The sequence below is a fragment of the Crocuta crocuta genome, unplaced genomic scaffold (assembly GCF_008692635.1).
Source record: "Crocuta crocuta isolate KB4526 unplaced genomic scaffold, BGI_CrCroc_1.0 scaffold209, whole genome shotgun sequence".
Taxonomy (NCBI): domain Eukaryota; kingdom Metazoa; phylum Chordata; class Mammalia; order Carnivora; family Hyaenidae; genus Crocuta; species Crocuta crocuta.
Genome location: NW_027551566.1, coordinates 4,690,346 through 4,715,494, shown reverse-complemented (window position 1 = coordinate 4,715,494; position 25,149 = coordinate 4,690,346). Strand labels below are relative to the sequence as shown.

At 46.9% G+C, this 25,149-nt stretch overlaps 1 protein-coding gene across 1 annotated transcript in view; it reads right to left on the bottom strand.

Annotated features, from left to right (window-relative positions):
* Positions 1-4,353: 4,353 nt before the first annotated feature.
* Positions 4,354-25,149, bottom strand: part of BFSP1 (beaded filament structural protein 1) — a 54,535-nt gene continuing 33,739 nt past the window's right edge. The window contains exons 6-10 of the mRNA XM_077750221.1: positions 22,625-22,717; positions 20,039-20,146; positions 10,117-10,337; positions 7,430-7,515; positions 4,354-5,462 (exon numbers count right to left, since the gene is read on the bottom strand). Of these exons, the coding sequence (XP_077606347.1) occupies positions 4,489-5,462; positions 7,430-7,515; positions 10,117-10,337; positions 20,039-20,146; positions 22,625-22,717 (1,482 nt within the window). The 3' untranslated portion in view covers positions 4,354-4,488. The remainder of the gene's footprint in view (positions 5,463-7,429; positions 7,516-10,116; positions 10,338-20,038; positions 20,147-22,624; positions 22,718-25,149) is intronic.

The window sequence follows — 25,149 nt, the reverse complement described above, 5'->3', positions numbered from 1 at the left end:
AGGTTAGAAATGTCTTCTGGGGCACCTGGGTGCCTTGGTTGGTTAGGCATTTGACTTCAGCTCAAGTCATGATCTCACAGTTCGTGAATTCGAGCCCCACATCAGGAAATCTCAAACCCTGCTTCAGGCTCTACACTGACCGTGTGGAGCCTTCGTGATTTTCTCTCTCTCCCTCCCTCTCTCTCTACCCCTTCCTCACTCATGCTTGCTCTCTCTCTCAAAAAGAAAAGAAATGTCTTCTGATATGTAAATTAATTTTGTATTAGACCCTGTTGGAGCATGCCCTATATCATGGATCAGCAAACCCTGGGACCCAATCCAGCTTTCTGCCTGTTTTTATAAGTAAGCCTTCACTGAAAACAGTCATGGGGCACCTGGTTGGTTCAGCTGGTTGAACATTTGACTTGATTTCTTTCAACTCGGGTCATGATCTCACAGTCACGGGAGCTGAACATGGATTCTGCTTAAGATTTTCTCTCTCCCTCTGCCCTTCTCCCCTGCTTGCACACTCTTTCTCGCTCTGAAAGAACTTTTAAAAAAAGGAAGGAAGGAAGGAAGGAAGGAAGGAAGGAAGAGAAAGAAAGAAAGAAAGAAAGAAAGAAAGAAAGAAAGAAAGAAAGAAAGAGAAAACAGTCATGCCTGTTCATTTTTATATTGTATGTTAGCATGCTTTCATGCTAAAGCAGCAGGGTTGAGCGGTGCCTGGGTGGCTCAGTCGCTTAGGCGTCCAACTTCAGCTCAGGTTATGATCTCTCAGTCCATGAGTTCAAGCCCCGTGTTGGCCTCTGTGCTGACAGCACAGAGCCTGGAACCTGCTTTGGATTCTGTCTCCCTCTCACTCTGCCCCTCCCCCAGTCATGCTCACTCTCTCTCTCTCTCTCTCTCTCTCCCCCCCCCTCAAAAATAAATGAACATTAAAAATACCCACAAAGTTGGGGGTGCCACCTGAGGGTGGGGGTTGTTGCTGGGCATGTGCCAACCAGCCATCTTAGGTTGGGTCCTCCCACAAGTGGAGTCTGAAATAAGGAGTTGAGGTCAAGTCACTTATTAGAAAGGAGCATCTATATACAGGGGACAGGAAAGTAAGGCAGGGATAGAAGGAAACGGATTCAGGGCGTATGGGTAAATGGGTTTCTTTGTGGTCATCTGGGGATCAGACCCCCCAGGGAGAGCGTGGGACACCTCAGAGCTAGCCCAATGGAGGGGAGTGGGAGTGGGGTATTTATGCAGGAGATCCTGTCCATCCTGATGGAGGGCGGCCCCCGGGAGCACCAATGTCCCAGTGCTCCCAACCTGCTGGCTATGATGACCGAGCACACTCCTACGGCCACGGGAGCCCCTGAGGCAGAGTTGCATGTGCTTGGCATGAGGAGCGTAGGGGTGCAGGCATGAACCAGAACAGCAAGGGTCAGAGAATCCGGGGGGGGCAACACCCACAGCGGCTCCCACAACAGCGGTTACCGGTCACCAACTCAAACGCTTGGCAAATGGAAGGGGTGAGCAGCTGGGATTCAGCTTCCTTACGGACGAGGCAGCTTCAGGAGACTCTCGGTCCCGGACCTGAGGCGGAGTCGGGGAAGAGGAGGCTGGGACTCTGGTGCAGCTGCCACCTGCCCGCCGGCACTTCAGGTACCCGGGGCCTTGTCAAAGCCCCAGCGCTCTCTTGCCACCAATGCTACCAGGAGGCCTGCTCTGAGCCCCATGCTTACTGACAAGAAATGCTTTTTATAAAATTAAAGCACTTGTTTTCAGAGACCTCAGGGAGAGGGAAAGCTATGCAACGAACCCATTCTGCAGCTCCTTGGGGAAAACGGAACTAAGCAGGAAAAATGGAGAGAAGGAGGCAAGAAAAGAGCAAGTAGGGCCCCGCGGGACTGGGGACTAGCCCAGCTACACCCTCAAAAGTGTCCGTTGTGAGCAGTCCCACATTCCACGTGGTGAGGCCAGCTTGAGGTTAAGGCAAGGCAGTCAGGAAATAGTGTTTTCTTGGTTCCTGCCTCCTTCCTTTATTTCATCTCCTTCAGCGTCCCTCTATAGTCCCCTTTATTTCTCCTCCTTCAAAAGGCTAAGTCCGTTCCTGCCCCAGGGCCTTTGCACTTGCAATTCCTCTGGCTGAATGCTCTTCCCTCAGCTCTATACATGACTGGCCCACCTTGTCATGCAGATCACATGTCATCTCGTCCATGGGGTCTTTGCTTGACCATCCAATCCAAAGTAGACCCATGGTCACTTTTAGTTGGTTCCCTTCCTAGTATTGTTGGACCAGTTTTTCTCTTAGTTATCTGCTTGCTTGTGCACTTCCTCCCCCACCTTGCCAAAAATGTCCAGTTGTGAGAGCAGAATCACATCTGGTCTTTCTCTGCTGCCTCCCAGTGCCCAGAACCATGCATGGCACAGAACAGACCCTCAATCCATTTTTGATGATAGACTGAATATAAAAATAACATTTCTTTCCAAAGTGATACCCCTGTCTTTGAAAAGAAGAATATGAACTGAACCTACAGTCCACACAGTAAAAAGACTTCATGGGGGAAGAGATAAAGTCTTCAGTGGCTGTGATGTTGAATATAATATACACATGGATTCAAATTCCTAGTACATTCTGGGCTCCAGCTAATGGTTTCCATCACTCTCCTTTAAGCTTTTAAATTATAAATATTTCAAAAGTGTGCAATGGAGTGGGCCCTTCCATTCATCTTTTAGAAAGAACAACAAAAGCATATTTCTTTCTTGAAGTCAAAACCTCAAATGAATTCAGAACAAGGTTTTCTTTAACGCTCTAAATAGAAAGAAAGGTGACTATTAAGTATCTTTCTATTATTCATAACAAAGAAATAATAGAATGTAATTTACGACCCCATCAATTTTGTCTAATAACATGTCGCTGTGTTGCCAGATACTTTTGTTTAGGCAGATGCAATAATCCATTTAAGCACATTTACTCAGTGCCCACATGAGCATCTACATAGGGTAGGAGCAGCTTCTCAATTGGTAGAAGTGAAAAAAATTTTAGACTCGTAGTAGAAAAACAGATGCCTAGACGCAACATAGAATTTTTGTAAGGCTCTAGTTTGAAGTGGGGCACCTGGGTGGCTTAGTTGGTTAAGCATCCAACTTCAGCTTTGGTCATGATCTCGCAGTTAATGAGTTTGAGCCCTGCATGGGGCTCTGTGCTGACAGCTCAGAGCCTGGAGCTGCTTTGGATTCTGTGTCTCCCTCTCTCTTTGCCCCCCTCCCACCATACTCTGTCTCTGTCTCTGTCTCTCTGTCTCTCTCTGTCAAAAATAAGTAAATATTAAAAAAATATTTTTAAAGGATTCTAGTTTGAAGTAATTTGTTCGTTTCCTAGGATGTGACACAGGAAGTATCTATATGCACATGTGCATGTGTGTGTGTGCAAGAGGGCATGCAGACGCATGTATATTATGGTATACTATATTATGATAATTGAGATCATTGATGAACCTGAAAAATCTCCCCTATTAGCCCAGCACATGGTATATGCTCATAAGTGCTTGTTGGACCAAACAGGCAAATCCTACCCAAGGAACTACACAGTGACATTTGATTTTGCTTTCTGAAACCTGACCTCCGATTGCAGTTTCTGAGTGAGAACATTTTCAGTATCCAGACAAAAGGACATTGGGGACATACGCTGTGGCAGACGGCACTGGTGCCCCAATTAGATCCTCATGACCCACGTATTTCCATACCCAATGTCCAAACGCCTGCACCTGTTTTTCTGCGCCTGAGGGTTTTCCTGCCCTTCAGCTAGTGCCCTGGGAGCAGCCCTCCCCACTGGNGAGGATAACTCTAGGGCATGTGTTCTACTCCATCCCCCAGAGTCCCTTGGGGCGACTGAGTTCCAAGTACCCACAGTGCTCACCGATCTGGCAGCATGCTTCTCATTGGCTGCCTTGCTGTCCCCGGCTCTCTCTTGCACACCTCTTCTGGCGCTTTCTGGGATCAGACCCCAAAGACACTACATTCAAATCCCTCCTTCAGGATCAGCTTCTCAGCGAACCCAAACTAAGATAGACACCTTTCATCATGTACCTCTAATAAAACACTCCTCCATGTGAACAGGTGTTTGCACTTGAAATGCAATAGAAAGGCACCCAGGGATCAACTAGCATGTTTCTGTGTGAAGTCCAGACACTCGTCGACTCTCTAACGAGTCTCTCCGTGACCCATGATGAAAGGCATGTCTCTTTCCTTAAAGGAGCAGGGTGTGATGACCCCTGACCAGGGCAGCCCTGTCCTGAGCACGGCTGCCCCGCCTACACTCCTGAGGCCCCTGTTAATTAGACAAAGGGTATGCAAGCAAAGAAAACTTTTTAATTAAGGCTTCATTAGCAATGTCAGAAGGGCCAACTATGGTCTAATCCAAACAAGGAACCTTCACTCTTTTGTCTTCTGTTCTAAAACATCAAGGCACTTCCCCTACAGTGGCCCCAAAGACATTGTTTCCCCCTGAGCCCAGGCATTTTAAGAGCTCTTCTCTCCTGCTTTCTTCTTGTTTGCCTTTGTCTTCCCAATCATGGTCTCCACAATGACAGCTGTTTCTTCATACGTCTGGATGCTCTCTGTGGAAAACTTCTCAATGGATTCCATCACTTCCACCTTCTCATATGCCAAAGTCCTGGGCAGACTTCTCTCCTGTGGGTCGCTGCTCCTAGCCTCATGTCCCCCAGATCCATCCGGACCGACCCCGGGCCTTTGAGACTGGGGTGTAGACGGTCCCTCTGGACCAGGTGGGATCACGGGAGAAGGCCTCTTGGACTCCTCCTCCTCCTTCTCCTCCTCCTCCTCCTTCTGGTCATCAGGTTTCTCCTCAGGTCCTTTCAGTTCTTCAGCACTAAAATCATCCTTCTTGTCGGCAGGATGCTGGTTGGGTGGCTTTCTGTCTTCCTTCTCCTGAAGATCGCCCTGTCCATTCTCCAGAGGGGGACCCGGCTGCTCAGGAGAGGGCTCCACAGGGCTGTCGCGATGCAGAGAGTCATCTTCAATAGAGATAACCACTCCACCTTTGGCCGGGATGGAGGAGGAACAGAACCCAGGGTCCACATAACTGGCATCCCCAGATACCAGCACGTACCGCCCTTTAGTGTAGAGGTCAGCTGGAGGCTCGGGTTCTTTGGGGCTTTTCACCTTGTCCTTGACCATCTTGAACAGTTTCCCAAAGGCTTTGCTTATCTGCCCTCCATCTGGCACGTCCTCTGGAGCCCCTTCTGGGGTTGGGAGACTTGCTTCTTCACCTCCTGATTCGAGCTTACATTCACCTTCTTCTTTGGGTACCACCTGCACCAGCTTTGTGTCTTCTGGACCTTTCAGTGGTATGTTTTCCAGACTCTCATCAGCTTTGTCTTTAGCTATAATCTCCTTTTTCCTTGGAATGTTCTTGGGAAGACCTTTCTGTCTTGGTTTTGCTGCTGTTATATCCTGCACAGCCCTAGTGAGATCTAAAAAAAAGGGGGGGAGGGGGCAGGGGCATAAGTCAAGTTTGTCAATGAAAGAGGAAGAAAATGTATTTGCTGGAAAATATGCTGTTCTGGAGACCAAGGCCTAGCACAGGGGTAGAGTTTACCATACATGGGGCAAAAAGAAGAGGGGAAGATGCCTGGGTCTGACCAGAAGCGTTCATGGCCCCCATGAAGGTCCCAGCTCTGCAACCAGCCAGGTGACTCTGGACAAGTCGCTTGATCCCTCTGGGCTTGCAGAGAGGAGGAAAGCTACTGCCTGTTCTGGCACTCATAGTTTCCACCCCACTGGGCACAACTTACTGAGACATTCTACCCCAATAACACTCGGTGTCCCCACCCCAGCCCCTGCTGAGCTCATGATGAATACTGATCTACAGGCTCGTCGATGGAACTCAATCTACAGAGTTACCCTCGCCTGGACTTCCCCAAAGGAGAGACGGCAAAGCTGGCTGGGCCTCTGGTGTGTTCTGAATGGCTTCAGGCAGGGGAATCAATCTCCCCTGCTCCACATGCATCCCAAGCTAAATAGATACAAATGCTCCTTGAGCAGCATCCCTTTCCTCCTGGGCAAGAGAGGAAGCAAGGTACTAAATTCAGAAATGAAAGGAATCCCCTGTTCCCAAGGCTGTCTTCATTTCTTCACACTAGCTAAAACGAAAAACTGAAAGTTTAAGAAAACATACACAATCTCGCCTTGCTTCATCTATGGGGTATTTCAACCTAACTCACACACAAGTTTCATCTCGAAGGTCTTCTCCATGCCCTCCCTCCATGAACCAGAGGATGACAGACAAGCAAAGGCATCTAGCACGGGCTGACTCAGAAAGCTGAAATGAACCATGAAGCCATAAGGGCGAAAGGGATGTACAAAGAGACATGTCAAAGATGGCCTGCTAGGGGCAGGTGTGGGGGAAGCGGGGGGCTTGCAGGAACCAGAGGAAAAGGCAGCCCCCTGTTCAAAATCATTAAGAAGTTCCAGACAGTGGGGCACTTGGGTGGCTCAGTCAGTTGAGCACCCGACTCTTGATTTTAGCTCAGGTCATGATCTTGTGGTTTGTGAGTTCAAACCTCACATTGGGCTCTGCACTAACAGTGTGGAGCCTGCTTGGGATTCTCTCTCTCCCTCTCCCGCAGCCCTTCTCCTATGCATGTGCATCCCCCCAACCCCCACCTCTCAAAATAAAATGTTTTTAAAAAAAATACAGTTTCAAGACAGTCACAACCGAGCACCACACCAAGTGTGTGCTTGTCCTTGTGTATACAGGGCCCTGTGTGTGGTCGCATTCTCCTACAGCCAGCCCTGAGACTGCGGCCCCCTTCCAACATGTTCTGACTCTGAAACCCACTTCCACAAACTCCTCTGAGCTCTCTGAGGGACATGGATTTGAAGGCACTATAGGTACGAGCAATTAGCAGCACCCTCTTCTTGTCCCCTATAGCACCAGGGAGACTTAGCTGTGAGGTAACATCTCTCAGGTCCATGAAACCATCCCCAAAGGACCAAATGTTGAAGGCAGAAGCCATGCTTGCCAACCAAGCTGGTTCTGCTTGGTTTTGAAAGGAAGAGAAATGAGGGATAATTGAGCGTTGACTCTGCCCCAGACACTGCATTAATAAGCACTTTGGCACAGCATAGCTCATTTCCTTTGCTAAAGTGAATATTGAATTATATTTCCCCCCAATTTAATGCTTCAAGTTCAAGGATGACATTCCCAAGGTGGCCTATCCCCCAGTCTGATTTTTCTCCTTGTAAGCTTTCTAACTCAGTCCCTCAGCACCTGTGGGAGTGAATCAGAGAGGGAGAGAAGACCTCACATAAAAGCATTTAATTTCCAAGTGGATCAGAAGGAAGCATACATGTTAAGTTCAGGAAGAGAGCCGTTTGATTTTTTCCCCCCACTTTTCCATGGTGGAAAATAGCAGAAGCCAGGGTTAGGAAGCATTACCTTTCCCACCAAGCCGAGAGCTAAGAGAGGTTCCATGGCTTGGGGTGAACAGGGCAACAGGAGTGTCAATGAAGGCGGAGCTCAGCCTGGAGAAAGAACCAGAAAGAGGATGGTTGCCATCTTGAATTCATCAAACCAAACAGATGGTGGGGGATTAAGAGTGAGTCTTTAATGTGAGCAAAAATGAGGAAAGCTTTCTCTAAATCACACTATTCATGAAACATACACACACTTATACAGTAGATGAAAATGTGGAAGGTTTCTTTCAGCTTGAGTCATACACTGTGAAACACACTTACAGGGGAATTATAAAATAGGGATTGCTTGTAATCTATAAAATGCCACTTCTCTGTTGAACAGAGTTTTTGTTTTTGCTTGTTTTAATAAAAAAGTAGTAAGCCCAGGTGGAAGTATTTAGGGCAAGCAGGATATGGTATCTCCAACTCTTTTTTTAAAAAATAATATGCATTATATATAAATAGAGAAAAAATTGATTAAGCAATTGCGACAAAATATAAACAAGTGGTGAGTCTGAGAAAAGAGTGTTCAGGAGTTCCTTGTTCTGTGCTTGTGACGTTGCTATCAACTTGAAATTACAACAAAATTCAAAGTTTTAAGCAAACCAATGAGAGGGCTATCCGATGACCCTTTTGTGAAGCCTTGCCTTCAAAACAAAAATCTTCACACAGTCACTTAAATGCCAGTTCAAGGCGTATTTCCATGTGTGCATAAAGCGTTCACTGTGACGCAAATATAATTTAGGATTACACAACAATCCACTGACCATAACTAGAGAAAGAAAAAGAAAATCTTGCCTTCTCTGCTGAACATTGGAGCACTCATGGCCAAGACAGAGCACTCTAAGACAAGGAAGGAACTGCTCCTAGTGGGGCAATCCTGGATGCCTCTCTTTCAATTCAATCTAAACTCCCCAAATCAGTAAGACTTAATCAAAGAATCACAACTTAATAAAGTGAGAGACCTTCTATGAGGTAACTTCTATGAGTCCCCAATCTGCTCTCTGAATAATATCTATGGATACGGACATGAACATGGACACAGATACAGATGATGTGGATGTAGTTATAAATAATGCAGATGCAGATATGGATAGATGCACATGTACACAACACAGGTGAGCACAGACATGATGTAGGTGCAGACACACTTGATACAGGTACATGTGTAAGTGTGCACAGACATGAAGATGACATAGATCTAGATGATGCAGGTGTAGATGAAGTATGAAGATGCAGATAATGTAGATGTAGGTGTAGTTGTAGATGTGGATGTAGACGATGTAGATGTGGATGTAGACGATGTAGATGTGGATGTAGACGATATAGATGTGGATGTAGATGATGTGGATGGAGGTGATGTTGATGGAGGTATAGATACAAATGTGGATGTAGATGATGTATATGTGGATGTAGGTGATGGAGATGTTGATGTATGTGATGTAGATGGAAGTGTAGATGTGGATGTAAATGACGGAGATGGAGGTGGAGATGTAAATGATGTGGATGTGGATGTAGATGATGCAGATGGGGGTGTAGCTGTAGACGGATGTAGAGGATGTAGATGGAGGTGTGGTTGTAGATGTGGATGTAGAGGATATAGATGGAGGCGTAGATGGCATACATGTAGATGGTGTAGATGTAAGTGTAGGGGTAGGCGGAGATGATGTAGATGTAGGGATAGGTATAGGTGTCCGTTTAAATGTAAGTGCTGTTGGTACAGGTGCAGATTATATGATACAGAAGTAGATGACATGCACATGTGGATGTAAATGCAGATGTAAGTGTAGGTGTCAGTACACCCAAATGACACGGAGTAATGATGGAGGCTGTAGGTTTAGATGATATAGAGATAGAGGAATAGAGAGAGAGAGAAAGAGAGATAGGGGGTAGGGATGGGGATAGTGATAGGGGATAGGGAAACAGACAAGAATAGGGGATAGGGACGAGATAGGGATGGGGATGGGGGACAGGGATAGGAATAGGGACAGGGATAAGTACAGGGATGGGGGACAGGGATAGAGACAGGGATAAGGACATAGGGTAGGAACAGGGGTAGGGGATAAGGATACAGATAATTTCTCAGTGATCCTGAAGTTAATGGAGCTTAACTCACAGCTCCATTATGAACGAGACCAGCCAGTGCATTGACAGTCACATTACTGACCTGTCCAGGTGACAAAAACAATGATAGTAGCAGCAGTAATAACACCAACACCTCCGAGCGCTTGTCGAGTGCCAGGCACTGCATTAGGCACCTCACCAGCAGCATCTGGATAAATACTCCCAGGCATCCCACGTACTAAGACATTTATGTCCCCAGAGGCCTGTGGGGCCCAAAGCAACCTTCTCCATGGGGTCTTTTGCAACCACCCTACTTAAAATTTCAAACATTCCCACCATCGCCCCATTGCCACTCCCCTCTCCCCCGTCACAATTTACTCCATGGTACTTGTCATCTGTTACAAAGCCATCCGTCAGCTGCCTCCCCAGCTAGCATTCCAGCTCCACGAGGCCATGGGGTTCTGACTCCTCCCCTGCCACAGCCCTACCACCTGGGACGGTGCCTGGCACACAGGAAGCACTCATAGAGGACCTGGGAACTAAGCCAGCGGCCAGGACATAGAGAGAGACGCACCGCCTCTGGGCCGTGCCCGTCTGTGACCGCACCTGTTGCCTTCATTCTCAATGATCCGGTGGTACCGCTCCAGCTCATTCTTCAGGGTTTGCTGGGCGACCACCAGCTGCCGGCAGTCATAGGAAGATCTCTCCAGGCTCCTCTCGGTCTCCTCAATCTCCTTCCGCAGGGTTTCGATCTGCTCGTTATAGAGCTGAATCTCATCATCATAACACTCGTGGGCATCTTTAATAGCATGCTCCAGGGCCGCTGTCTGTGGGCAAAAGACAAAGCTGTAAGGAAACCCACCCTGCTTCTCCCCAGGACACAGACGTCTCAGGATGACAAACCCAGAAAACAAAAAGAAAACCTGTCTGTGGAATAAAGTGTACAATTCAAATAAACTAGATCACTCATATTCTGAGTTAGCATAAACCTGGCTAAAAGATAAATAGAAAGAGGGGTGCCTGGGTGGCTCAGTCGGTTGAGTGTCTGACTTTGGCTCAGGTCATGAACTTGCTTTTGTGAGTTTGAGCCCCGAGTCGGGTATTGTGCACTCAGCGCAGAGCCTGGAGCCTGCTTGGATTCTGTGTCTTCCTTCTCTCTGCCCCTTTCCCACTTGCACTCTGTCTCTATCTCTCTCAAAAATAAAGATTAAAAAAATTAAAGATAAATAGAAAGAAGTCCACATACTAAATAGACAATATGCTATTTTCACTGAAATAATGAAGTCAGGGGCAGGTGCTCCTTGTTCTTATTTAATCACTGTGGCACTTTAATTTTTCCTGATTTCTAACTAGTAGAGTTACATATATGTTTCAGTAGCTAGACTGTGTGGATGCACTTTTGTATACGTAAAATAGCTTCATGGGGCGCCTGGGTGGCTCAGTCGGTTAAGTAAAGTAGCTTCAGGCTAACACTATTTAAATACTAAGGCAGGACAAGTCCAAATTAAGGTAGGAAAATAGAAATATGACAGAATATAAGGTGGTCTTACAGTCACTTTAAGAGCTCCCACCAATGCACAAAGAGCCACATGTGTCCTTTTTTACAATAAGCTCAGTATGTGTGCAGTCATGACTTTTACAATCACATTTTCCCCAGTAGAAAAGAATTCACCGTGCCTTATCAGTCCTCAAAACAAAATGAAGCAGAGTAAACCAAAAAGTCACTTGTACCTAGAACATCCCAAAATTCACTGCACATTTGAACCACTGGAGGATGCTATTAAACTGCAGATCCCGACTCAGCAGGTCTGGGAGAGGTCAGCGGCTCCACAGTTCTAACCAGTGTCCACACGACACCACTGGTGCTGCTCTCTGGCCCACACAGTGAGTCATGGGGGGCTGGACAGGTATCTGAATTCAACTTCATGTACGTTTGCCACAAGGTATCTCACATGCAGCTGAATGTGTATGTTGGACAAATCTAGAGGGTGATTACTCCTAGGAGGACACCTGATTCCTCACTTTTNAGATCATGACCTGAGCCAAAATCAAGAGTCAGACACTTAACCAACTGAGCCACCCAGGTGCCTCTGATTCCTCACTTTATATATAGACATGGCCTTGGAATAGTGAAGTTCCCTAAATGATGACCTTTGAAAACCTGGTTACAAAGGTTTTCAGGAATGTATCTACTGCATCAGGAAGGAAGGAAAGGAAAAAATGGAAGGAAGAAGGAAGTAAAGGAAAGGAAGAAAGGAAGGAAGAGGGAAGAAAGGAAGGATGGAGGGAAGCAGGGAGGGAAGCAGGAAAAGAAGGGGTACATATATTCATTACCCCGGGAAGTCTCTGCCAGTCTATGTCATCCCCCTTGACTGAGGCCTGTACCATCTCACTCATAGAGGAGTCCCAGCAGCAGTGCAACTCCACTCTCCCAACCTGACCTACAGAACCAGGGCTGGGCCCGATTCAGACAGGCCTATCACATGCTTCTTCCCTGTGGAATTTGGAAAGGGAGCTCAGAAATAGCAGAGAGTTGATGGCAGGATCATATAACTTTGGGGCCGCCATTTTGGAGTGGCCATCTTTCATAATGTGCCTGGAGAAACTGAGAGAGGCAATTCTTCAGAGGGGCAGAGAAATGAAGCCTAAGGGCAAAGGCGAGCAGAGATGAGAGAGCTTGTGAGAGAGAAGAAAGAGAGAGATTAAGCAGCTGCCTCAGATCCGAATTCCTGGTTCCTGCCCCACACCTTGTCTCAAATTTCATCAACCACCTTTTTATATCTTGCTCCTCTGGGGGGGAAAGTACTATCTTCACAGTGGAGAAACCCGGCAGACACCACCTTAACCAAATGATCCAAGTTACATCACCGGCAGAAAACATGCCCACATGACACTCCCCCGATGAGACACACTGAGGACACTTTCCCTCTATGCATTCCAGCCACAAACGCATAGCCTCAGCTTAATCCTGGAAAAACATTGGGTGGCCCACAAGGAGGGACATTCCACAAAATAACTGGCCATCAAGGTCATGAAAGACAAAGAAAGGCAGGAACTATCCCAGATTGGGTAGACTAAGGAAACACAACACCTAAATTACAAGTAGGATCTGGGACCAGAAAAAAACGTTGGTGGGGTATTTGTGAAATTTTTGTCAAGTCTCTTACAAGGATGCTATTGTTGTTAATTTCCTTATCTCGTACTGTGGTAGTCAAGGTGCTAACACTTGGGGAAGCTGGATGTGCTATTTTTGCAGTGTTTGAGAACTCTAAAATAATTTCAAAATAAAATCACAGTGTACCCTTTCCTGCTTAAGCTAGTTTGATCGAGTTTCTGTTCCTCATTAAAAAAAAAAAAGGTTTTAAATTCAAACAGTTACCTGTCATATCAGATACCAAGGCATACCACTGATTCCTGGTGCGGCCACATTTTCTTACCTATCCCGGGGTTCATATCCTCTAGGAAATACTTCCAGGAAATAAGGAATTTAAAAGGCCCCCTTTGAAGCTCGAATCTTGGAGACCAGAAGCCATCCAGGAGTGGAAGAACCCTGAAGTTAGGCGTTCCTTTTCTGTGGAGCAGTCCAGAGAACAAACCTGGGGGACACTGGCCATGCTGGGGCCCGGGCAGCACAGCTTGGACCCTGGAGCCTGCTTCACATTCTGTGTCTCCCTCCCTCTCTGCTCCTCCCCTGCAAGTGTTCTGTGTGTGTCTCTCTCTCTCAAAAATAAATAAATATTTAAAAAAAATTTTTAAGGTGGGTTAATGGCCTTACATTCTATGCAAGCAACCCTCATCTTTTAGAGATACAGTTGGAATATTGCCAGATGAGATGATCTGGTGTCAGGGACTGCTTCACCATTACATGGGGGTGAATGGGGGGGAGGGGGCAGGTGATATAAGAGGGACCATGTGTTGGAGGATGGAGGTCTGGGGGCTCCTGAGACTGTTCTCTCACTTTTATATACGTTTAAAGTGTTCCAGAACAGAGTAAAAACAACCAAAGATTACATGTGAAGCGAATCTATTGCCCCCTTTGGGTATGGGTTCCGCAATCAGCAAGAGAATAATGGTTTGTGCTGGCAAGTTCTCCCCTGGAGCAAGTCATCAGCCTCACAACAACCTTACGGGGGAGGGGCTGCTATTGCTCCCACTTTCCAGATGAGGAGACTGAGACACACAGGCAAAGTGACTTGCCAATAAATACAGGATTCAGAGCCACCTGTGCAGGGTCTGCGACACTTCCTGAAGCCATGGGCCTCCCTGCATCAGCCTCCTCCCAGCTGCAGGTGAGCAGGACACACACACACACACACACACACACACTCACTCACTCATGCACTCACGCACTCACTCACCCACTCCCTCCAGGCTCTTGGGAAACCCCCTATTCCTACACATCACCAGGCAAGCATCACCAGCGTGTTCTCACTGAAGACCTAGGGAGGGACTCAGGGTGACCCACACACAGACCCCTCTGCCCCTGAGCACATCCACTTAGCAAACTTCTAAATGGTAAACAGGATGGCAAAGCATTGTCACTAACTGGGAAATCAGAAACAAGAAGAATGTCATCTATAACCTTTGAGCCCTGCAGGGCAAGCATGATTTGTTGTCTATCTCATGAGCTGGTGGTTTGTTGTTGGGAGTGGCTGAGTGGGTGGGTGATGGCTGTCCTCTGGCAGAATGTGTGGGAGGGGTGCCTGCCCCAGGAGGAGGCTCTAGGCACCACTAAAAGGTGTCTTCCTTTCAGGCACTGGCGCTCTGCATAACTCTGCCTGTGTCACCAAGACTCCGCTGTGTCCAGTGACGTGTTGACTGGCTTTACAACACCGGATTTATATCTACATCAGTGTGGTTTTTACAGCTCAATGATTTAAACTACTCATCAGAAGAGGGGTGTTCAAGGAAAATAATAAGAGCCCCACTTTAACCACCTTAAAGGGGGCTGAAGAGACATCTCTGATGTGAGCAACCTTGACACCTGCTTGGCTGCCTGAGAATGAGACACGGACGCTCCTCCGAAGAGCCTACAGCCCGGTGTGGGGGAGGTGGCTCAATCACAGCGACAGGCCCAGGGCATCACAAAGGTTGTGGAGGCCCTCAGGTACTGGGAGGTGTCAGAGAAGGCCAGTCCTAGGTACTGAAAAAGAGAAGGTGCTTCCAGAAAGAGGAAAAGTGATGAGTAAAGGGACAGGTGCCACAGGGGGGTCAGGAGAAGAAGAGAAGAGAGAGCAGCTCACTCCCAGCCCAGGATTTCTTGGAGGGAAGTGGCCACATGGAGACTGGAGAGCGAGGCAGGTGGATGGGGTGGGCTGTGCAGCAATATGAACTTCATCTTGAACAAGAGTGACTGCTGTGTTTCTCCTTGGATGGTTTAGATAGTCTGAGAGCTGCTGCAGGCAGGAGCTACATCAAGCTCTGATCAGTATTCCCTGAACCTCACACGGAGCTTGGCAGTCATGGATGAATGAAGGAGTCAGCATTCAAGCACAGGTGTGGGGCTTGCCTTTGCACAGCATGGGTCAACCAGACCCTGGCAGTGCCACACAGTAAGCCCCATCTGGACGGGTGACGTCCTGCTTGGGTCCTCTTAGGCTCCCAGATTCCTTTGGATTCAAGGTCTTCTTTAAAAAGGAAACAGGTTCCCTTTTCTCCACATCCTCACCAACACTTGTTGTTTCTTGTGTTTTTGATTTTAGCCACTCTGATACGTGTAAGGTGATACCTCATTGTGGCTGTGATTTGCATTTCCCTGCTGATGAGTGATGTTGAGCATCTCTTCATGTGTCTGTTGGTCATCTATATGTCTTTTTTGGAAAAATATCTATTCAGGTCCTCTACCCATGTTTAACTGGATTAGTTGTTTTTTGGTGTTAAATTGTATAAGTTCTTTATATATTTTGGATATTAACCCATTATTGGATATGTCATTTGCAATATTTCCTCCCATTTAGTAGATAAATGGCTGAAGAAGATGTGGTATACAATGGAATACCACTCAAGCCGTAAAAAAGAAAGAGATTACTCCATTTGCAACAACATGGATGGGTATAATGCTACGTGAAATAAATCAGAAAAAGACATATACCATATGATTTCACTCACATGTGGAACTTAAGGAACAAAGTAAATGGACAAACAAAGGAAAAAACAGACAAAGAAAATACTCTTAAATACAGAGAACAAACTGGTGGTTACCAGAGCGGAGGGGACAGAGGGGATGGGTGAAAAAGATAAAGGGGATTAAAAGTACACTTATCTTCAAGCACTGACACATAGAATTATTGAATCATTACATTGTACTCGTGAAATTAACATAACACTGTATACTAATTTTTTCAATTTAAAAAAAAAGAAAAAGCAATCTAAGAAGAAAACGGAAGAAGACAAGTATCCTTCATGGATTACATGCTGTCTTTCCAAAATCTACCACTAGATGGTGCTAGGCAACTTTAATGAGAAATGATACCTGGGAGGTTCATTCCTTCCAAGTAACACATGACCTTTTCCACTTCCCTGTCTCAGAAACTCTCAGTGAAAGGTAATTTAGGGAGCCAGAAGTGCCTGTTCCTTTTCTTCCGCCTCTAGGAAGTGTCATCCCAGTGGTCTCATGCATGGACTGTGTTCGGCTTCAAAGAAGGGGCTGCCAGCTTTGAGAGTGCTGTTCCTTCCATCCTTTGGACTAGTGTCTGGTTTTTTGTTTTTGTTTTTTAATGTTTATTTATTTTTGAGAGAGACAGGGCATGAGCTGGGGAGGGCCAGAGAGAGAGGGAGACACAGAAAACCCGAAACAGACTCCAGGCTCTGAGCTGTCAGCATAGAGCCCAACACAGGGCTTGAACCCACGAAATGTGAGATCATGACCTGAGCTGAAGTTGGATGCTTAACTGACTGAACCACCCAGACACCCCTGGACTAGTGTTCTTAAACTTGAGCCTGCAAAACCACCTGGAGGGCTTGTTAAAACAGAAATTGCTGCCCTCCCCCCCCAAAGTTCCTGACTCAGTAGGTCTGGGATGGGCCTGGGAATGTGCATTTCTGACAGGTTCCCAGGTGATGCTGATGTTGCTGGTTTAGGGATCTCACCCTGAGGACCACGCTACAGAGGGCTCTGGAAGCATCAGAAGCTCCAGCCACAAGCAGAACCAGATGCCTTGATTCTGCCAGGTTGGAGCACTCAAGCTACAGGGAGTTCTCCCTTCCCCACCCCCCTCCCTTGTCCCTAGTCACAGCACTGGCTCTGCTGAGGGGCTAAGTCACCAAATCTCCCTTAAAGCACTCAACTTAGCCACTCCATTGGGCAATCACTAGAACCTTTCAAAATCAACAAAAAGCCAGCCATGAATATCTCCTGAATAGGATGTGAAAGACCCAAGCCGGGGACTCAGGTAGACCAGACGTAGAACATTCTGACCCAACCTGGGACCCACCCTACACCAGTGTTCTCAAAGGGTGATTCCCAGACCAGAAGCATCATCAGCTGGAAATCTAGAAATGCAAATTCTTGGGCCACATCCCAGAACTACTGAATCAGAAACTCTTGGGTGGGACCTGATATATCTGCATTTTAATCAGTACTAATTCGTCAGACTTTAGATCTTCATGACCTTTGCCCCTAAGCTTTAGGCCCATGAATATGTTGTTATGTGGCAAAAGGGACTTTGCAGATGTGATTAAGGCTCTTAATCAGTTGGCCTAAAAAAATAGGGAGATTTTGTAGATTATGCCTGATCACATGAGCCCTTAAAAGCAGAAATCAGAGAGATTAGATGCCTGAGAAACAGTCCATGTGCAGATGCTGGATTTGAGGATGGAGGAGGCCATATGCCAAGGGATGTGTGCGGCTTCTAGAAATAGCTCCTAGCCGGTAGCCAGCAAAGAAATGGAGTTCTTAATCCCACCTGCACACAGAACTGAATTCTGCCAACAACTTGATCGAGACTGGAAGATTCTCCACTGAGAGCCTCCAGATAAGAAGGCCGGCTGACACTTCTCTATCAGCCTTGTAAGACAGAGAGCAGAAAAACCAACCAAGCCTGCCCAGCCTTCTAATTTATGGAAATGTGAGACAAAGGACTACTATTTCAAGCCCTTGCAGGTATAGTAATGTCTTATAGCATCGAGAGAAAATGAATACAGCTTGTTTCATTAGACCCACTGCTAGTTTTATTTGATATAAGCACATATATTATTATATAGAAAATGACTTGGTAATATTTTGATAACTGGTTCAATATAATTGGTTTCCTTTTAATTACATGTACCTCATTTTATATATGACTTTAACACCTTTCTGAGAAGTGGACCATGGACTTTGCCAGACTGCTGGGGGGTGGGGCAGGGCACAGAAAATGTGAAGACCCCCGATTTAGAGAGACGACAACATCAGAGCAAGACCAGTCTTCCTGCAGCAACTATGGGGAAGGGGACAGGTGGCCAAGCAGACAGATTAATTTCACGTTCTCGGAAACTAGGTTAAGCCTTTATGAAATGTCTTACTTTTACATTCAACAAATAAATATATGCACATAGAAACAGAAACTTTTTTGCCCCGGAAGTGGAATTTACCACATCAGCTGGGCTCTTTCAATTTCTCGGTCTCTAGGGCAGGGTTTTCAACTTTGTCACCACGCCCATTGGAAGAGCCACATTTAACACCACAAACCATGTACATCATACAAATGTATGTGTGTGCCTGTGTGTGTGTGTGTGTGCATTTGAACAAATATATATATATTTAAATATGCAAACACAGATTTTAAAATACAGGCTTCACAAAACAAATCCCACTGTTACATGCCATGCACTCTGTTATTTCTTATTCTACCTTAGTCTAGTGTTGTCAATTTCTTCTTTATTACTGCCACTCAATTCTGCTGAATTCATTTTACAACCCAATAATAAGTTGTAAACAGTGTTTTGGAAAATACCAGTCTCTAAGACCAGTGGGCTTGCATCCACTTCTCCAGTCTCTCATTCACACACACATGCGTGCACACATACACATGTACATACATAAACACACATACATTCATACAAAGGTGTACATATATACACATACACACATATACACAGGCTTATACACATATACAAATATAAATATATACATATAGTGTACAACGTGCACACACATGCACATATATACACATGCACATCTACATATATAAACACATGACATGCATACACATACACACATACACACACACATTCACTCATGCTCGCTCCATTCTTCTGGGGCCTCAGAGGAAACCACAAATTACCAAGTCACCAAAATGGTGCGTCTGGTCCCCAACCCATGGTTTGTCATGAAAGGATGAGTTTAAGGGTAGTTCTTGATTTCTCCAGCTGTGATTTTTACCTCGGGAGACAATCACCTGACCCTGGTTTGCTTTCAGTGGCCCCCTGAGAGTTGCTGCATAGTGACAGTGTGTGGTGGGGCAGAAAGGAAGATTCCAGAACTCAGTGGTCCCCGCATGAGATCCCGGGCAGATTTGGAGGGCACCAAATACCTACAAAAGCACCAGATCAGTTGTGCCTTTAACTGTTTTTGATTTTGCAGACATTGGAGGGATAGGGACAGAGTAACATATGACATATAAATGTTCCAGGTTTCTTAAATAGTCCAATTTTTAAAACTTTATGTTCTCCTGTCCTTTCAAGTGTCCTTGTCAAACCAAGCATCCATTTATTTTTTAGACTTAAGAAGCGCAATTGCACAGGCTATGAAGGTTTAGTATTTTAACCCAATATCTCCCATCAGAAGGGGACTGAAATGGGTGCAGACCTGAAGGAGTCAAGGGGATGAGCCACGGAGCTCACTAACCAAGAAGGAAGGCCACGGAAACAGGAGAGCGTTCTTCCGGTGACTTTAGTTTTCAAATTAAGCTTTGCCAAAAAAAAAAAGGGGGGGGGACGCAGAGGGAGTGGTGGAAATGGGAACTTTACACTAATGAATCCTGAGGTTAGGCAAACACTGACACGACTGCCCCCTCCCAAGCCTGTAATCAAATTCCAAAGGAGAGATTTTAGGTCGTGGAAAGAGAAGCAGGAAGCATAGAATGGGAGAATAAAAATCCCAATATGTGTCCATCTCTTCTTATTTTTAAGAATAAGGTTAAAGCAGCCAAACGGGTCTATTGTGCAGGAGTCAGGAGAGCCTTACCCTTGGTGGTGGTTGGGGGGTGACTCAAAGCAGGCACAAGGGGAACCCCTGAGGGGCCTGGAAATAGTGTGACCCATGGTTCCCGTTTGTCCGGGGCTTGGCCAGTCCGGGCGTGAACGTCCTACATCCTGGGAAATCCTCACTTCAAGCAGGAAGGCTGGTCACACTGCTCAGGACGGCCTGTTTCTGGCCCTGAGCACTGGACACACAGGCGTGTTAAGCTCGTGAGAATTCCCTCAGACGGATACTCATACACTTTCCTGCATGCGCGTGACACCCGAATAAAATGTGTCGTAAAGCTCAACTGACATGTGTGGTGGGAAAGCCCAACGCGAGCAGCGGACTCGAGGGTGTGGCGCCTACCTGGGCCTGTAGCTCGGCTCGCTGTGCCTGCAGGAGGCACACCACCTCCCGGCATTCCTCCAGCTGGCTCTGCAGGGCAGCGGCTTCCCGTTCTGTCAGGAGCTTCTCCTGCACAAAGAAAGCCAGACTCAGCGCTCGCTGTGCCTGATGTGTGAGGAAATCCAGAGGGTAAAGGGGCTCAGAGGGTTCTTCGTGCTCATGTGCCCCCACCCCAATTCATATGCTCAAGCCCTGACCCCCAATGGTCTTAAAGGTTGGAGCCTGGAGGAGATGATTAGGTCTAGGTGAGGTCATGAGGATGGGGCCCTCATGGTGGGATTAGTGTCCTTATAGGAAGAGGAAGAGAGGGCTCTCTCTTTCCAAGATGCACCAAGGAGACACCATATGAGGACCCAGCAAGGCAGCAGCTGTCTACAAACCAGGGAGCAGGCCCTCATCAAGAACTGAACCTGGGAGCGTCTGGGTGGCTCAGTTGGTTAAACGTCTGACTCTTGATTTTAGCTCAGCTCATGATCTCATGGTTCATGAGTTTGAGCCCCAAGGCAGGCTCTGAGCTGACTGTGTGGAGCCTGCTTGGGATTCTCTGTGTGTCTCTCTCTGCGCCTCCCCTGCACTCTCTATCTCTCTCAAAACATAAAAAAGAAAAAAAGGGGGCGCCTGGATGGCTCAGTCGATTAAACATCCGACTTCAGCTCAGGTCATGATCTCACAGATCGTGGGTTCAAGCCCCATGTCAGGCTCTGTGCTGACAGCTAGCTCAGAGCCTGGAGCCTGTTTCAGATTCTGTATCTCCTTCTCTCTCTGACCCTCCCCTGCTCACGCTGTTTCTCTCTCTCTCTCAGAAATAAATGAAACATTTAAAAAACATAAACATTTTAAAAAAATAAAGTGTCTTCTAAAAGAAGTTCTGGGATTTCTTTAGCTTTGCTATAAAAAGTATTACATTAAAACAAAAAGACCCAAGCAGCCAGCCCCCCTGTCCGTGGGTTCTGCAGCTTGTCCACACGCTGCCCTCGGAGCTTCTAAATGACTGGGTCAGGGCTACACCTGCCAGGAGGCTGATTAACTGACTTGGGGTGTGGTCTAGGCAGGCTTCCAGGCGATTCCAAGTGTCAGTGGGTTTGAGCACCACTGTCCTAAGTTGTCCTTGCAAAATACCAGAATTTCACCAGTTGACCAGTCCCCCCAAACCTTGTATCAGCCTACCACAGCCTCTGGACATTTTTGTTTTAATCTGCATTATTGTCACTTTATTTTTACATGCATCATGCGTGCATCACAAAATCCATTAAATTACATTAGGGAAACACTACACCAGCAGCTAGAGAGCACAGTGAAGAAAGAATGTGGAACATTCCCTCAGAAATGAGGGGGCCACTGGGTGACTCAGTCGGTTAAGCATCTGACTTCTGTCTTCAAGCGCCGTGTTGGGCTCTGTGCAGACAGCTCAGAGCCTGGAGCCTGCTTTGGGTTCTGTGTCGCGCTCTCTCTGCCCCTCCCCTACTCACACTTGCATGCGAGTTCTCTCTCTCTCTCTCAAAACTAAATAAACGTTTAAAAAAAATTTTTTTTAAGAAATAGGCTTTTACTTCTAAATTCACATTTTAAAACAATCAGCTTCAGGGGCACCTGGGTGGCTCAGCTGGCTAGGCATCTGACTTTAGCTCAGGTCATGATCTTGCAGTTCAAACCCCACATTAGGCTCTGTTCTCAGAGCCTGGAACCTGTTCTGGATGTTGTATCTCCCTCTTTCTGCCCCTCCATGGTTTGCACTCTTGCTCTTGCTCTCTCTCTCTCTCTCAAAAATACATAAACAGTAAAAAAAAATTTTTTTTAAGTCAGCTTCTGTAATCTCTATTTTTTCCCCAGTAGTTTTCATACAACAAACTCACATAATCATTAACAGAGGCCAATGTTGAAAATATAGTCCTGAACTGTCTGGGGCTCAAAATTCATGGTCCAATTGATAAGGAGAATAAGAAAACAAACACTTTTTTTTAAATGGGCAAAAGACTGGATCAGATACCACAAAAAAAAAAAAAAAAAGACATGGATGGCAAATAAGCCCACAAGAAGATGCTCAACATCGTTAGTCACAGGGGGACACAATTAAAACCACAGTAAGATACCCAACACACCTGTTAGAAGAGCAAAAAGCACAAACAGAACGAAAACCTAACATCCCCAGTCCTGGCAAGGACGCAAAACAACAGAAATGCGAATTTTCTCCTCGCTGATGGACTGCAACAGTGCAAACTGCATTGGGGAACAGTCTGGCAGTTTCTTATGAACTACACAAGGAAGAATGGCCTGGAATTCTCAAGAGAAAATGCCTAAGACAATGGTCAGGGACACAGTTTGTGTCTTCAGATGTCTAAATACCAGTGTTCCCAGTCCGAGTAAAAGAATGGAAGGGTAAACTTCAAAGGCGAACACAGAGTGAGAGCGCAGCCAGTGAGCGCAGCGCAGCTCGGGCGCCTGGTCCAACCTGTCCCACTCCACCTGACACCTCACCTGAGTCTCTGCTAAACTAGGCCCTTGGGAGTGTAAGCGCCCTCTCCAGGCAGCCTGGGTTCCAATTCTTACCTCCCTCATCCCACTTGTAATGGCAGATGCTTGAGGGGTGGTCTGGACAATCTGCTGCAGGATGGTGACGTAGGTCTGAATTTCCAGAAGATTCTGTTGGGGGAAGGAAAGCACTCTCATTAAAACTTGAGATTTTGCCTCCAGGACCGGGTGACCCCAGGGGTGAATGCTTTCACATGTTCACCGTGACAGACAAGACAGATGATGACCTGTGCAGTGGACACTTAACATCCTCTTTAATCTTCACAAGAACAAGGGGACGGATGAATAAAGAGGCTTGTTTATCTCGCCACTTCCCCTCAATTACATGGATGCTTTTGCTGCTAGTCTTCCTAGACCCCATGAATGGCAAAGCTATGAGAGAAAGGGGAGGTGGGGGACAGAGAGACCCTGCAGGGTACAAAGGACTCTTTCTGACCCCAGAACAGGGCAGTGCTTCAAAGGATGATCCCAGACTAAATCACTTAGTAGTTGTGTGTGGTAAGCAATTCAAACCTCCTAAAATTCAGGCTCTTCCTTATAAGAGGATTAACAGTCTGGAGGGGGTGCCAGATCCCCCTTCCCAGCAGAACACCCGTGTCCCGCTCCTTGCTTAAGGGCCGATGGCGTAGCGCAGACAATTCCCCTCCTCCAGACAATGGCTATCTTGTCCGGGAAGCAACGGCCCCCAGTCCCACCTCGCCCCCACCTCGCCCCCACCCCAGACCAACCTTGTGGAGTGAGTGATTCGTGTCCCAGAGCTCCCCATGGGATCAAACTGGACAGACTCCAACTAAGCCCACACCCCCGCTGTTCCCCCTCCTCTCCTCCTGGGAGCTCACCACTAATACAGCAATCGCACAAAAATCACCACTTGGGCTCTGCTGGTAGGCAGCCTACCCTAAGACACTATTTCAGCAGGCTGCTGTTGGGACCAACGAGATAATGCACAAAAGCTTCACAGTGCGAGCTCTTATTATCATGTTCTACATGGCCTCAAAGGGGTAGGGAGGGAGGGGAACAGGCCAGGCAGAGGAACGTCATAGGGAGGGGGACCCCTTCAGTGCAAACAACAGCGCCTCCCATGGTGCTGAGGCAGGTCCACGCTGAGGCAGGAAGAGAGTATCTACTACCACACTGCCTCCATTTCCCCAGAAGCAGACTGTTAGACATTGAATATTACATTCCTCCAAATGTCATGCATTGAAGCCCTGACCCTCAGTGGGATGGGGTTTGGAGGTGGGGCCTTTGGGAAATAACTAGATTTAGATGGGGTCATGAGGATGGAGCCCCAGGACAGGATTAGTGCCCTTATAAGAAGTGACACCAAACAGCCAGGGGCACCTGGGTGGTTCAGTCAGTTGAGCATCCGACTTCGGATCAGGTCATGATCTCACCATCTGTGAGTTCAAGCCCCGTGTGGGGCTCTGTGCTGACTACTCAGNCGCCTGGGTGGCTCAGTCTGTTAAGCATCTGACTTTGGCTCAGATCATGATCTCATGGTTCGTGGGTTTGAGCCTCACGTCGGGTTCTATGCTGACAGCTAGCTCAGAGCCTGGAGGCTGTTTCAGATTCTGTGTCTCCCTCTCTCTCTGCCCCTCCCCAACTCATGCTCTCTGTCTGTCTGTCTCTCTCTCTCTCTCAATAATAAATAAAAACATTAAAAAAAAATAACTCAGTGCTGTGATGGCTGGAGCTGCCTTAATCCTACCGCAGTCCGGTGTGATATTAAGGTGAGTGTTACCTGGGTTCCTCCGTCTCCATAGACTCCTCAGCAATGCTCAGCTGCCAGTGCTTGAGGGCTTGCCGAGGGAATTTTTACTGACTTATTAATCACTTGTTTAAAAGCATGAATGGAAGCAATCGGCTTTCCTTAATAAAGGCAGATAAGTAGTTGGCAAACATGTTTAAGACCCTGTCCATCCTCGTGTGAATAGAGTTACAGCAGTCAGGCATGTGCAAGGGCCCAGGTATTTTGAGACAGACTCCACCTTTGCATCAACAGGGTTTAGATTCCAGGGAGGCCTGTGGCCTGCACTTCTCAGAAAGGCAATTGATTCCTTTGTCACTCCTATAAAAGATGGCTGGCGTAGGAAGATTTTGATTGAGACTAGAAAGCAGGCTGTATGAACTTCTGGGGGCCTGCATCAGAATAAATGCTTAATTGGGGCGCCTGGGTGGCTTAGTCGGTTAAGCGTCCGACTTTCGCTTAGGTCATGATCTTGCGGTTCGTGGGTTCGAGCCCCGCATCGGGCTCTGTGCTGACTGCCGGCTCAGAGCCTGGAGCCTGTTTCAGTCTGTGACTCCCTCTCTCTCTGACCCTCCCCTGCTCATGCTGTCTCTCTCTCTCTCCTAAAAATAAATAAAACACTAAAAAAAAAAAATGTTTAAAAAAAAGAATAAATGCTTAATTAAAAAATATGTGCTTGGGGCACCTGGGGGGCTCAGTCAGTTAAGCCTATGACTTTGGCTCAGGTCATGATCTCACAGTTCATGAGTTTGAGCCCCTCATCAGGCTCTATGCTGACAGCATGGAGCCTCGAGCC